Source organism: Apostichopus japonicus, chromosome 6 (genome assembly GCF_037975245.1).
Source record: "Apostichopus japonicus isolate 1M-3 chromosome 6, ASM3797524v1, whole genome shotgun sequence".
NCBI lineage: Eukaryota > Metazoa > Echinodermata > Holothuroidea > Aspidochirotida > Stichopodidae > Apostichopus > Apostichopus japonicus.
Window position 1 is genome coordinate 16,285,001 of NC_092566.1, and position 14,347 is coordinate 16,299,347.

Below are 14,347 nucleotides of genomic sequence, written 5' to 3' on the forward strand. Positions count from 1 at the left end.
GGTGTAACAGTCCCCGTTACTCATATGGTATAAACATAGTATTAATACTTCCGTGGGTTTATTTAAGCGATACATTCCCATAGCCAGGGATTCTGTGTTGTCGGACACGGGGGTTGTGGGGGGGGGGGGACAACAATTGAAGGAGGGGGCACTGTAACTTGCGACGTTTGCGATACATGGTGTTGCCAAAGTTTGGGGGGGGGGGGCGGGGAGGAGAGCGTTCAAATTAGTCTGTATTGGGAAATCCTATACACATATCGCTACTTATACAAATATATGCATTAAGCTGTACAATTTTATTTTTGCCAGCTATGGATAGCTATAAACAGATACAAAGGCTTACTTGACTTTTTTATCATTGCAGGAGGGGAAGGGGGAGAGGAGAGGTATATAACCAGAGTTAATATGCGATAGGGGAGCTCTTACACAACGTGAAGGGCATGAGGGCGGATATCAAGTCCTCCCCCACTCCCTCCCCTGCCCTGCCCAGACCAACAAATGTATATATTTTTACGAGTCAGAGTTTCTATATACCCCCACCACACCCCACTGAATGGAATCCCAACCCACTTCTATATAATCCCTCAATCCACTCTTCAGATTATTTTATTTGACTGTGGAGCCATAGACGAATCCTGCCTTCCCACCCTCACTCCCTTCCCGTCACACAGCATCTGACGTTGTAATCAGTATCTATATTCATTTAAAAACCTCGGTAGCCTAAAATACATTGTGATGTAGTCTTTTACAAGGTAATTTCCGTCGGTGTTTACAATTTCAGAAGTCTATTGTACGAATCTACTGGCACACCATACCGTGAAGTCAATCTTTCCTTGGTAATCATTTTCTTCAATTGATACGCTTTGTATTTATTGACGAGCCTAGACGTATAACAACGCGATCAAAGTAGTGTATTGTATTGACTGGCCTTCTCATCACCACTGAACTCAATATAAAGTCTAAAGATACAAGTAATGCATGTATGTTCTATGCAGAGGGTTAGCTGTTCTAAAGTATACCACCCGTACAATGAATTGAATCTATTGTATTCATATGCTGACTAAGAGAGTTGACTTTTTATCTTTGATGTTATGAATGAACTATAATACAACTCGGTTTACAATAATTCGTTAGGAATAGCCTTAACAAAACCCCTCGGTTCTAATTTTCGAATAAAAAAAGGCACCATGCAGTGAGGGGAAAGAAAATCGTCATGCTAAGGTCGTTCCAGTGTATATGTATTTAGTTGCCACAGTGCCCTTGTTTGGTTGCACATTTCAGTGCTAACCTTAACAAATATTGTAAGTTATTTTCCCATAATAAGGTTTCAAATTGGTGGGACTAAGACAGTCGAATTCCAACTCTTTCTCACCTATTGAACTTTCTTTTCTTGGTTAGGCTCCAGTTAAATCGAGTTGCACTCAAATTGTATAAGAATTTACTGGTACAGTATGTACAATACAAGACCAACCTATACATATGATGACATAGAATAGATGTGAAAGCAGCATTTTGCGTCCTTTTCTATGATTTTTCTCAACCTCACTGACTCCACTATGCCATAACGACATACATAACTAGCTTTTCTATTTATATTTTACTTCAAATGGTGGCATAAAAGTCGAAAAAATTGCAACTTTCAACTTTGTTGTTCTCCAAGATATTTTCCGTTGGGAACCCAATAAACCTCGCCCATCATATGAATATTTAAACACTACGAACGTCATTGACAAATACGTAATATAACACAACGCTTGATTTGTGTACAGTCTATATGGCAGTTGTACCAAGAAGTTGCATAACAACTCCTTGGTTGTACCAACGCAAAGTCTTGAATCTATTTTTAGCAACGGCTCATAACTAAACCTGCATCTCTGATTGGTTGAATTCAAACTAGTGGGTTTGGGAACTGAATGCGATTAAATTTGTATGTGGAATACTCGCCAATTAACGATTTTGGCAGGGAAAAACTTGGCTAATATCTTAATTTGCTGTTTTTTTATTTGATGTGTATGTAAAAAACTCGATGGATATGTCAAAAAAGTAGAAAACGGCGACCAAACGAAAAATGCTCATGAATAAACATGCTATTCACTGATTGGTGGAATTCAAACTAGTGGATTTGGAGATATGAAAACTTTGTCGAGGACACTTTTACTCGTTATCGATATAAATCGTTAATTACTCGCTAATTAACGCTCTTGGCAGGGTGAAACTTGGATGGTATCTTAGTTTGCTGTTTTATGATTGATACATCTAAAAAAAATCGATGCACATGTTAAAAAGGTGGAAAAAAGCGACCCAACGCAAAATGCTGCTTTAAGACCCGTTCTGCATACTTTCCTTTTGTTCACCAACTCTTTTTTATTGTAGTGCGCGTGCGCGCTAAAATATTGGCATTACTGGCCAAGCGAACGATACCCACATAACTGGAAGTTGAAACTGAAAGTTTCATGTAGTCTCTGTATATTTGCAGTTTCAGAGGCTAGCTGCGTAGCCAACTTTTTCTGAGCATTTCATGGCGCTCACAAGCGCCCTCACTTTGTACGTACCTACATGACTATACTCCCTGGTGTGTTATCCGCCCCCCCCCCCCAATAACACCATAAACAACCGAAAGGTCTTCCTAATACTGTAATCACTCCACGCGCACTACAAAACTGCGTATTTGCAGGCAAATACAGTTCAAGTTTCCATTGCTGTTTCGATCGAAACCGCAATGGAAACTAGCAAATAGAGTATCTTCACAATCTGGAAGTAAATTAGTCAAATGAAAATTGCGAAATGCTTAAAGGTATAGAGTTAATTACTTGTTGTATATTCTAGAGTAATGCCGCTTAGATCGATGTTGGGGTCTTGAGGTCAATACGAAAAGAAGGAGGGACACTTTTGAAGGAAAACATGAGACGGCGTTAGCTTTAGGCTATCCATATATCTGTCAGCTGTAGTCGGGCTTAGACTTGCTCAAGTTCGCATTCTCAGACGTGTAGGATCCATGACATCTTCCAGATCGCTCTGTTGAGGTATTTCTCTATTCATAATCATCACCTTGTCTTTTGCTATTATTTTATTATGATTATAATCGAGGTTTGATTTGAAATTCGCCCAAACGTCAACATATGTCTTCGAACCTTTATGAACCAGCAATTACCTTGACCGTATCTAGAGTGGGTGACTAAACTGACCCAATTCTTTCCACTGTATATATATATATAGATGACGGAACTCCAGCTTTCGAAAAGAGACACCTGAGTATATATAAGTTTATTACAGGTGTGCCCTAGACATTCTTGTGAAATAACACCGTTACGTCTGTGGTCTATCCAGGCTTTCGAATTTAAATTGGATTATTGAATATTGTGAAATCTTAGACACCGTATGGTTGGGTATAGGAATGCGTTCAACTTGTACTAGTGAAACTATGAAGTATATACCTTGATGCTGAAACTCAACATGCGTGACAAGTCGTTTTGCACGCTATATTGTGATAACTTCAATCCTATAATATATTCTTGTATACGGCCCTGTGAGGTTGAAAGCATGATAGTTGTATTTCGAATCTAACTTGTAACTGACTAAAATATGGTGATGGCGGTTGGGTGGTGGTGATAGGATTCCACTGCACAGCAAAATGGGGGAGGGGGTACCCTTCCCCAGTTTGTCCACTGTAAATGAAGGGGAGGGGTGTGGTGAGGGGTAACTAGTGAGTCTTGTCTATAGATTCAGTTAAGCATGTCTGTTATAGGTTCACGTGGTGAATCAAAGGGGGTAACTCTTGGCGTTAAAATAAACCACAGGCGACCGATTACCATTCTCGGTAGATTTCTATCGCATTCTTTTATAACTATAGCAAATCCCTGGAACGACAACATTGTAATCAGTTGGCAATCGAGAAGTACTTGTTGGATTGAGCCAGCCGAAATCCTCTAAGGACTCAACCAGTAGTGATTATAGGTCATGTCGCGGTAATGTTTCTATATGCATATGCGTGACAAGAACAAAAATATATGCCTTACTTATAGGGTCATACCAGAGCAATACACCTTTCTCTCTAAATACTCTACAATGACTAATATAAGGAATTGGTAATTTCCCTTCGTTTACTATATCGGTTTATATATAGTTTATTCCATCAGGAGTTCAGTGTCGCCTGATGTTTATGTATGACGGTCATTTGTACAGACTTATAAAACATGATTCTATCAGTATAGGGTATATTTAGTTTTTACCCACTTCTGTATTTTTGATAAATGATCCTATTTATAATAAGTCAAACTTACCGAACTAGTCAGTCTAGCGCATGCAGAAACTCTATAATGTTAACTTTGCGAGGGAACACACACACACACCCACACGCTTACACGCATACAAATAAAATGCATAAGAATTTGTTATGGCCGCAAGTAACATGTTCACAATGTATTACGATTATTGTTTTTTATCAAGGAAAATGGCGTTGGGTGTCATCAGGGGGATCGGGGGGGGGTGGGGGATACTCTATTGTTCTGCAGGAATTGAAAGTACCTTATTAAGCAACGGATTATCATTAACATTTAGGCCTAGACTGAGGCGCTGTCGTCATTATCGATTTAGCATTTTAGATATTCAGTATATTGTAAAATGAATATGTTGCAAAAACAAAACACATTATCGAATGTGCATTATTATGTAGCTTTATCGATCTAAAATTGTGGATATATTTTACAGCGAATATTTTAATAAACGGAAATGTTTCTTTTTGGACTGTGACTGTGACACATGAACAGGGATGAAAACTTGATTGAACGACTGTGCCAAGGTTAGCACGGAGGGTAAAGGTCACAATCGACTATCAGACTAGCCATTTCATCACTCCGACAACCTCCATATATGGTATTATTATTATTCAGTATAGATAAAAAACTAAGGAAATTGATGGGAGATGAATGATTTCTTGAGGGACCTGCCTTTCAAGACCATATCTATTTTGAAGTAGTCAGTGTTTACTCTATATGACCTTTGACCTTTCATAACTTATCAATCTATCAACTACATTGATCATACTGTAACAATTTGCGGCAACTTATCTTTAATATATCTTTCTTTCTTTATGGTTCATTTTAGATTCGGTGCAAGAGTTTCGTCTCTTTCAATGATCGAATATAATTTCAATCTTTTCGTCTGTCGATGACTGCCCCAAATAGGGCCTATATGAGAATTTGACAGCAATGAGGTCACGGGCCATTTGATTACGTCGGCCGCTCAAATGCCTATAAACTACCTTTGAGACATGAACCAAGGGGCACGCACGTGTCCTATTTCACATGTCAGTGATAATAAGGCAGTGGCTCGTGTTTAACCTTTATAAATTCATCACCTTTTCACATATGCTCTTACACCCTAACCCCCCCCCCACCACCCCTACCCAAAATGAGACAAAAACGAGGGTTTTAATGAAAACAGTAATGTCCAGCGGCGTATGTAACGCAACGAGAGGTGGAGACGTGCGTGTTAGTCGCCACATTGAAAAAGCCAGATTGGTATAATCTTGGTATTATGATACTAGATAAATAAGTACAATTTGCCACTTCAAAGTCGCCAAATTATCTAAGATTCTATGCTACTCGGTGGTACCTTTGGCAAACTTGCTGTAAACCCGTGTGATTATCATTTACCCGTGCGTTGGATATACACGTTGCGTCATTTGGATCGAGCCATTATTTAGTCGCAGCTGAAACTACATTGGGACACTTCTCATTTTAACGAACACATCTAAACGCATATAGCCGTAGCCGGGTGGGGAGTGGGACAGGTGGGTGGGGGGGGGGTTTGGGGAGGGGCAGAGGGGAGGCGGGAAGTCCCCAGATATTTTTCAGACATTACGCTTGAACAATATAAATGCATTTAAAATGATGTAAATGATAGAACCATGATGCTGCCCCCCACCTCCAAATTCTCAAAGACACCCTCCTTTGCACTTGCCCTTACACGTTGACCTAGGACAAACGAAAGCCAACTTAAGAAAGCACGAACTTGTCGGAGTGGATCGCTGAGGCGAGAAGTTAAAATTCTCAAAATTTTCCAAATGCGACGTTTGTGACCTTAACCAACGTGAGAAAAGAAAAACGAAGGAATACCAACACCCTTATAAATCTACAATTGTGTTTTACAGACTCTAAGGACGTTAAAACGAAAGAAAGGAATTACATCGCTCAGGCTAGCGATAGGCTATTATACGGTATCGTGTAAATTACTTTAGAATATGAAGGCATGCGTAACAGGCTCGCGTATGCGATTTCGCGTCGTGTGGGGGTTTAGTGATATTTTACTAGTGTGATATGATGTGGCATCAATGGTTAAAAGACAGCCGAAAACAGTCACGGGAATCTGTAGTGACCAAAACAATAGCAAAGGACAGTCCGTACTTCCCAACGGAGCTCTTGACTGGGATAATATGAATATGTATGACCGATATAAGTTTTTCCTTTTATTCCTGAGAGAAAGTTAAAGTTTAGCGCTTCAATTTTTCATCTACCCTATAACAAAAAACATAATATAATAAAGAAATAACAGCTACCTTTTGGGTTATCATTTATTTCAGTCATATAGTGAAAAGTGAGAATAATATATTTACAGGGCATCTAACACCTCGAGCACCCTCTGTCTCTCGGATATCAATCGTATTGGTATCACTTGTCCTTCTAGCAACACTTGTCTCTCGGGCATCACGTGTCCCTCGGGTATCACGTGTCCCTTGAGCATCACGTGTCCCTCGGGTATCACGTATCCCTCGTTTCTCATTTGTCCATCGGTATCACTTGATTTTCCAGCACCACTCGTCTCTCAGGTATCACTAGACCCACGGGCATCACGTGTCCCTGGGGCATCCCTAGTCTCACGGGCATCGCGTGCCCCTCGGGCATCACGTGCTCTTTGGGTATCACTTTCCCCGGGTATCACCTAGGCTATCCCTCGTTTTCACTTGTCCATCGGTATCACTTGATTTTCCAGCACCACTTGTCTAATTATTTTGGACATGCTTATATTGTTTTGGACATTCTTGATACATATGGCATTCCGTACTCGGTATAATATGTCCCTCGGTATCACTTGTCCCTCAGGCATCGCACATCCCTCGATCATCACTTTTACATCGAACGTCAATTATTCCTCGTGCATCCCAGTGATGACATATGGTGAGGTCACAATACTAAACATTGCTCATGACGACGATTTTCGAGGAAAATATTTGGCGTGGTGTTAAGTCTCTTTTCAAAGTATTCGAGTTTGACCTCGAAGAGACAGTTCATGATTCTCCATGGCCGTTTTACAATTTTTCATGACAAGTATGGTTGGCCTCGATACCGTCAGGCTAGGAAAAGAATAGGACTTAAAAGCTGAAGAAAAGCAGTCATATAGCTTTCAATGTATATACACATACCCTTCAAGCAACAGGGAAGTTGCAGCTGCACAAGAATGTTCACCATTGACATAACACTTGTATCAACACCCCTCCTCCCCCTCCCCTCCTCCCCTCCTCCCTCCTCCCCTCCTAGCCTCCTCCCCTCCTCTCCTCCCCTCCTCCCCTCCTCCCCTCCTCCCCTCCTCCCCTCCTCCCCTCCTCCCCTCCTCCCCTCCTCCCCTCCTCCCCTCCTCCCCTCCTCCCCTCCTCCCCTCCTCCCCTCCTCCCCTCCTCCCCTCCTCCCCTCCTCCCCTCCTCCCCTCCTCCCCTCCTCCCCTCCTCCCCTCCTCCCCTCCTCCCCTCCTCCCCTCCTCCCCTCCTCCCCTCCTCCCCTCCTCCCCTCCTCCCCTCCTCCCCTCCTCCCCTCCTCCCCAGTCAATATGTACCTCTCATTTGACGTCCGTCTTTGTCATATTCCAAATATATATTCTTATTTGCTATATCCTGTTTTTACCTATTACAACAAATAAGAAATACCCAGAACAGAAATATCAGGCAAATCTTAGTTTTCTTTGCCCCTCTCCCCCCCCCCCCCCCAACAAATTTTAAAAAATTCCACAAATATGGAGATAAAATTTCACCATATTTGTGTAATTTCTTTGTCTATCAGTCAAAATAAACTAAAAAATCGATAAACCTGGAACAGCAGTCCAAACACACTGTAAAGCAATGAAGACATTAACCAAATATAGCAAATGTCCTTCACAGATTTTTATACAAATAGAAAAAAAAAACTAAAAAAAAAAATATTCGTTCGCTGAATTTAACTTATATTTATTTTTGTATAAAGGGTACAGCTATTATTTATAACTACGCGATATTTTTAACTTTCTTTTCATTTAATTTTTTTTCCAAATTTCATTTCCCAGCGACTGATATGCCATACGAGCATTACATTTGAAATATAAAATCTTCATTCTCGTAATCGCAATAAAAATCTAGGTCCTTTTCTTCATCAGAAATGGATTCTTTTAATTCTTTCATTCTTTCCTCGCCTGTATCGATTTCCGTCTGAAGAATTGATCGTCTGAATAGCTGACAATCTCAACAGAGAAAGCGGAAAGAAGGAAAATAGAAAGAAAAACAAATTGAAGAAGAAAAGATAGAAAAATGAGAGTGTATAAATAGCGTTTATATCCACGGCAATGATTGTTGCTCCATGCATGCATACACGATAATCACTATTCATATATAGACATGTTTTGTAAGTAAATGTATGATAGACACATTTTTAAAAACTGTTTAAAATGTCTTTGGTTGTTCAAAGTAAATGCCTTCTCTTTAGGGTACAATGTAAGATGGAGAAAATATATCGAAAGTTAAGTTACAGACGTTTTGTGAGTTCAAGAAACTATAATGAAGTTGATAAGAAGCGACAAGGGAAAGGTTTTCTTTTCCCAAAATTCCCCCAGAAAATTAAAACAAATTAAAGTGAAAGGAAACAAGACAATAATTAGAACACTAAACAAAGACGGAAACTAGAATAGCCTAGTAATATTAGTCGATCAAGTGTTCTATGATCTTACCAAATATATTGTACTTGTTGTTTTTTCTACGACAGTGTTTTTTATTCGTAACGTAAGACACGCGAACTGTGTCTGTTCAGGCTGCGTAAAGAGTTGTATTGAAGCTAAATGTATTTGATCCGATTAGACTCGCGCATGTGTTGGGAGGCGTCCTGCAAGCTAGGTCGTACATATCTATATAAAACGCAGAGGCATTAACCCAGCCGAGCTTATTTTGCGGTAAGCACCAGTACTGAACAGAACGGCAGTGTTAATGTGGGATTATTATATATATTGTAGTAGTGGGAAGCGACAATCGAGCCAGTGCCTGGAAGGATAGACTATAGCTACATTATAGCATAAACCATCATGAAGTCTTCCAACATTTGTAAGTTTTTTTTATATATATATATATTTTCCAGAAAGAAATGAAATAGTTTCTCTCGTTTGATTTCGTAGATACTTGTTCACACTAATTTAATTATTGACATGCCGTATAATATATACGGTAGTGTTAAAGTGCTATAGACCCTACTCAATTAGTGCAAAGGACTTTGACCATTCCATGTTGTAAGAAAAGATTATAGTTTTCTATTTTATTCTTTCTTTGGAGACATGATATAAGATCACATTACAACGTATAGTGTATATGAGAGTAAGGTATAACGTACCGGGAGAGTTTTAAATGATTTCCAACGAAGAGTATATAAGACTCTGAAAACTTCAACTAGTTGGTCCCCGCGGCTCACTTTTGAACCGTTTGTCTTAAGCCAAGGGTTGCCAAGGGGTACAAAATGATCTACTCAGTAGTAATTAAAACAACATGGGTAAATATGGTAAATAACTGAGAGGGGTGGAGGGTAAGGGTCCGAGAGGGGGAGGGGTAGTAGCTCGGGAGGTCTTACCGACATTGAATTATCATTACCAATATCGTACAATTACTGTTAAGAACAGTCGTGATTTAGTTCGGTATATAGTTACGAGTCCTACCCGCTCGTGCATACCGATAGTAGGCCTACATTTTGATGAGACATGGTAACCTGGTAAATAATGATGCTTGTTGATTATAAAAACTGGTTGTGATTATGTGCAGGCTACCTGGATTACGTAACGTGATGTAACTGTCAAGTATTACACTTAAATAGTGGCGATGCCTGGTTGCAACGAATTCCATATATATATATATATATATATATATATATATATATATATATATATATATATATATATATATATATATATATATATATATATATATATATCATGCAACATGGTGCGTTTCTAAATGTCTATCTTAACCTAGGAGCACAATTGATTGCGGGTGGTAGTGAACAACGTTTGTTAAACTGTGATTGGTGACTTTCAACTGCTGAAAATTGTATGAAAGTTGAGAAGTTTTTGGTGTTTGGCATGGGGTGGGGTGTGGTCATGGGGTAGGCGTGGGGTGGCAGCGTTTATTTTTTTATAATCCCAAAGACACCAATAAAACTTTCATATCAATAACTGTGGAATGGTTTCTGAATTGTTTATATCCTAGGTCAAATATAAATATGGACGCATGATGCTGATTAGTTTTCCTTCCTAGACAGAAACATTACCTTACAATAATCTCAGTAAGCTTGTACATAAGGCTATCTATACAGGGGATAACCGGGTCTCTTAACATTGTTGACATTGCCTTTGTAATGTTAAAGGCCTTGGTAGAGATAACGTACTGTTCAGTTATCATTCATTTATTATTTTTTTGCCTTGTTATTTAGGATTCACGCTTGGATCCAGGTTATCAAACCCTCCGACCAAATGCTTCCTCTCCTATTTTTTTTTTTGGTATCAAGATACGACCTTTAGCCTACACACTTTCCTCCCTGTTTACTCTTTGCCTATCAAATGTTTTAAAGTCCAGGAAAGATTAGCAAGAGCTATTCTATTGTTAGGACCAACAACGACCAAATAGCAAATCTTTATAGTTACGTCATAGGTTAAAATACCTGTATGAGGAAATGGGTCTGTACATCTTAGTCATAACGTACTGGTGATTAGGATTAACCATTGTAGTTTAGGAAAGGTCTCGTAAAACCGACAAGGAAATAGCTTGCAAGGGACCAAGTTTTCTTGAAAGAGACCATACCAGTCATCTTTCTCTCTATGCCTATATGTAATTGATTGCCTAAGGTGCGGGTACAGTCAGACTTAAAACCATATTCAAAGTACACCAACCATGCCACAGGAAGTTATCTCGGTGGTTTGGTGAATAGTTGATAGCGTGTCATATATACCAGTGTAAGTACCGTATGTACTCAACTCAACAAGGCATTTCCTGGTGAAAGAAGGTGATGCATGGGTGAACATTTTTTTTAACCCGTGCTTTTTTTTTTTTTAAGTTACTCCGCCCAAAAAAGGAGCTTAGTTTAAACTTGGGATTAGTATACTTCAAAAAGGCTTTACCTAAGTTCTAATTAGTCTAAACTAACCTCGCTTTCATTTCTAAGATGTATAGGTCATCTGGAAATTAACAGCTTTTGACGGTACCGAGGAAGACGTATTAAGAATAACGGGATAAAATATTGAAATTGTGAATTTTCATGCTATTTTTTTAAATTCTTTTTCAACAGTAACGCAAAAGGTGGTGTGTAGTTTCATATCTTTAATATAGTTCTTGTAAATTTAAGAAGTAACTGATTATGGACAAATCCCCCCCCCCCCCCCCCCAATAAAGAAAATGGTTACCACTACTCATTATAAACATATTTCTTGTACTTTAACTAGTAAATAGAGAAGACCTGTATTAATCAAATAATTGATTGGTTCGAGCTGGCCGCTTCTCTGAAGTTGAAGGTCTCCAGGGCAGTATATATGTTACACTGAGAGTTCAGTAACTTACGCCGGAAAAGCAAGCTTAACGAGGGTCCGGGGGATGACAGCCCCGTGGTCCGGAGGAAATTAAATAATAAATAACACATTCTAATTTTCATCATAGATTCTAAGGAAAAATGAAGACTAATATAATGTGGGGAAAGGGAGGGGTAGGGGCGAAGGGCGGTGAAATAAGTATCCCCGGGCCAGGCCTATAGCTATCGACACTTCTGCCGCAGCGTACAACCTATCCTACACTAGACAGTAGACAATAATAACCACCATGTGGGGTGATTTGTGACTTTATGATTCCTGCAGCCAAACTGTATCGGTCTGCTAAACATTCAGCTCATGTCTCTCCAAGTAGTGTGCAGGAGTTTTATTATGAGACAAGAACCTCCTGTCTCAGGCAGGATACTGCCTTTGCCTGTAAATGGCTGTAACAAAGTCCAGAAGATTGAAATATTAGTGACCACTATACTATAGATTCTAGCAGAGTTTTATGTTAAGGACGGATGACCTTCAATAAAAGTCTGACGTCACAAGATTTTGATTATCCATTATACCTACAAGCCTTTGAAAGTGTCTTAGAAGTTTGATCGTGGGGTTCTAACAAGCATCAGCCCTATAGAGCCTATGTAGTTATAATATTCGTTTTGTTTAGTTACGGTACAGCGCTGCTATATAGTTCTACTAACAGCTCCCTGTAGACGCGAATCACACTTCAGGCGCTCGATTCATCAAGTCCACCGTAGTTAGTTATACACGATCCCGACTCACGGTACTTTATTTTTCTCCACGTGTACGTGATAAATCAACCCTAACTATTTTCGATATTAAAATTCAATTTGCCCGCGGGATATATTTTACCATTGATAAATTTTAAGAAGAGTGGGGAATGTGCAAAACTACTCTACGGGCATACTTTGCATACATTCGATTTTGTCAATTGTAATCTTCTGTTTCATAAGGCAGTAATATACCCCAGACAACATTAATTGGACAGTTGTAGTTAGTACAAGCAATACTACTTGATACATACACGTCATACATCAAGTATAAGACTGTGGAGGCAGAGAAGATGAGAGATGTACAAATACGTTCAAACGTTAACATTTGCAATTTGGAACGTCTGCGTATATTGTATAGTCGTACATTGTATTTCACATTTCTTCTATGTAATGACCCATTGAGGCTCGGATAAATAAAAAATGCTTTAATATGTTTCATAATATCGATATATAGAGCTAATATTCAACTCGCGCCTATGTTACCGGTTTCCTATGTTGAGCTAGTTTACCTTTTATCTATACCTGTACATCATGCCCCTAGTCAGACTGGCCCCCATGGGGGGGGGGAGGGGGGGGGGGGGGCGAGGGACGGGCGTATCTCTATGTAGAATTATTGACCCTCCCCCCATTTATCAAACTGCTGATAGATGTTTGGCCCACAGTTTGCAACACTAAAAGGTTATATTGAACCAAACACAGCCTATAGTGTCGTAACGACTATAATTATCAAAGATTACAAGATACAGGACACATATATTGCCCCTCCGTAACTTGTTACTCCCCCGACTCTAACATTCATGGCTTTGGGTATACTGTACCTGACAAGGCAAGGGATTAAAACCACGGAACAAACACAAATCAAAACTAAAGTATGAAATGTTTCTCAGCATGCATAGACTCCGGATTTGTGACCTAATTAATTAATTCGCAGATGACATTGCAGGAGTCCTACCTGTACCGCGTAAGATTTGTCGCAGGGATTCTACTCGCAATGCGTAAGGGTTGGCATGTAAAAAACATTTTTTCGTAGTCGAATGAGAACTTACCCTACTTCAGAATACATAAAAAAAATAGGTGTGTTCATTATACGTCTTCTGCCTTGCAAGCAGTGATTTTCGTTATAGATATATTTCCTCTTTGGTTTTTATCATAATAATGACCGACTTTGCTATCCGCGTTAAAGTCATTGCCAACTTTGAAATCCGCGGTCCCCCCTCACAACTATACAAGTGCGGTAAACGTGACTCCATGGGTTACCGTTTCGGGAAACCAAAAAGGCAAACTTCATCAAATTTCCGCAAACATCACAGTATCAATGATAATATACGAAGGATCCGTTTGGACCTTGAAACGAATTAGAGAGAACATTTATATACATTGCATGATTCATTTCAATAAATGCTCAAAGTGGAAACACGATACCACAGAAGGTGCGTCATAATAGGTGCCAATATACTGTGTAGAATTAAATGTTGTCAATATGTTGACAAAAGGAGGCCCCCATTTATTAGTATGATGTGAATTATAACGATGCATTCAAGGGCAACAGTATTTGTTCGAAAAAAATTGTGATACTCTATACTTGACTGTTTCAAATGATCTGGCTTTTGTTTATCACGTCCAATCACAACCATCGATCAAAAGGGGGTCGTTTATTTCCATTTCATGTCTGTTCAAAGTATCTCTTGCGAGATCTGTCCTTTGGACTCACAAATGATTTCGAGTTGGTTAGCATCATCATTGATCTCTAGAGTAAG

The 14,347-nt window shown here is 39.4% G+C and overlaps 1 protein-coding gene across 4 annotated transcripts in view; it reads left to right on the forward strand.

Annotated features, from left to right (window-relative positions):
- The window catches only part of LOC139969116 (uncharacterized), a 66,187-nt gene that overhangs the window by 25,337 nt on the left and 26,503 nt on the right, over positions 1–14,347 (forward strand). The window contains exon 1 of one of the 4 annotated variants that reach the window (XM_071973910.1): positions 9,169–9,334. The exons of the other annotated variants lie outside the window; for them this stretch is intronic. Coding sequence (XP_071830011.1) covers positions 9,316–9,334 — 19 coding nt within the window. The 5' untranslated portion in view covers positions 9,169–9,315. Of the gene's footprint in view, positions 1–9,168; positions 9,335–14,347 lie in introns of those variants that run through there. 4 annotated transcript variants of the gene reach the window in all.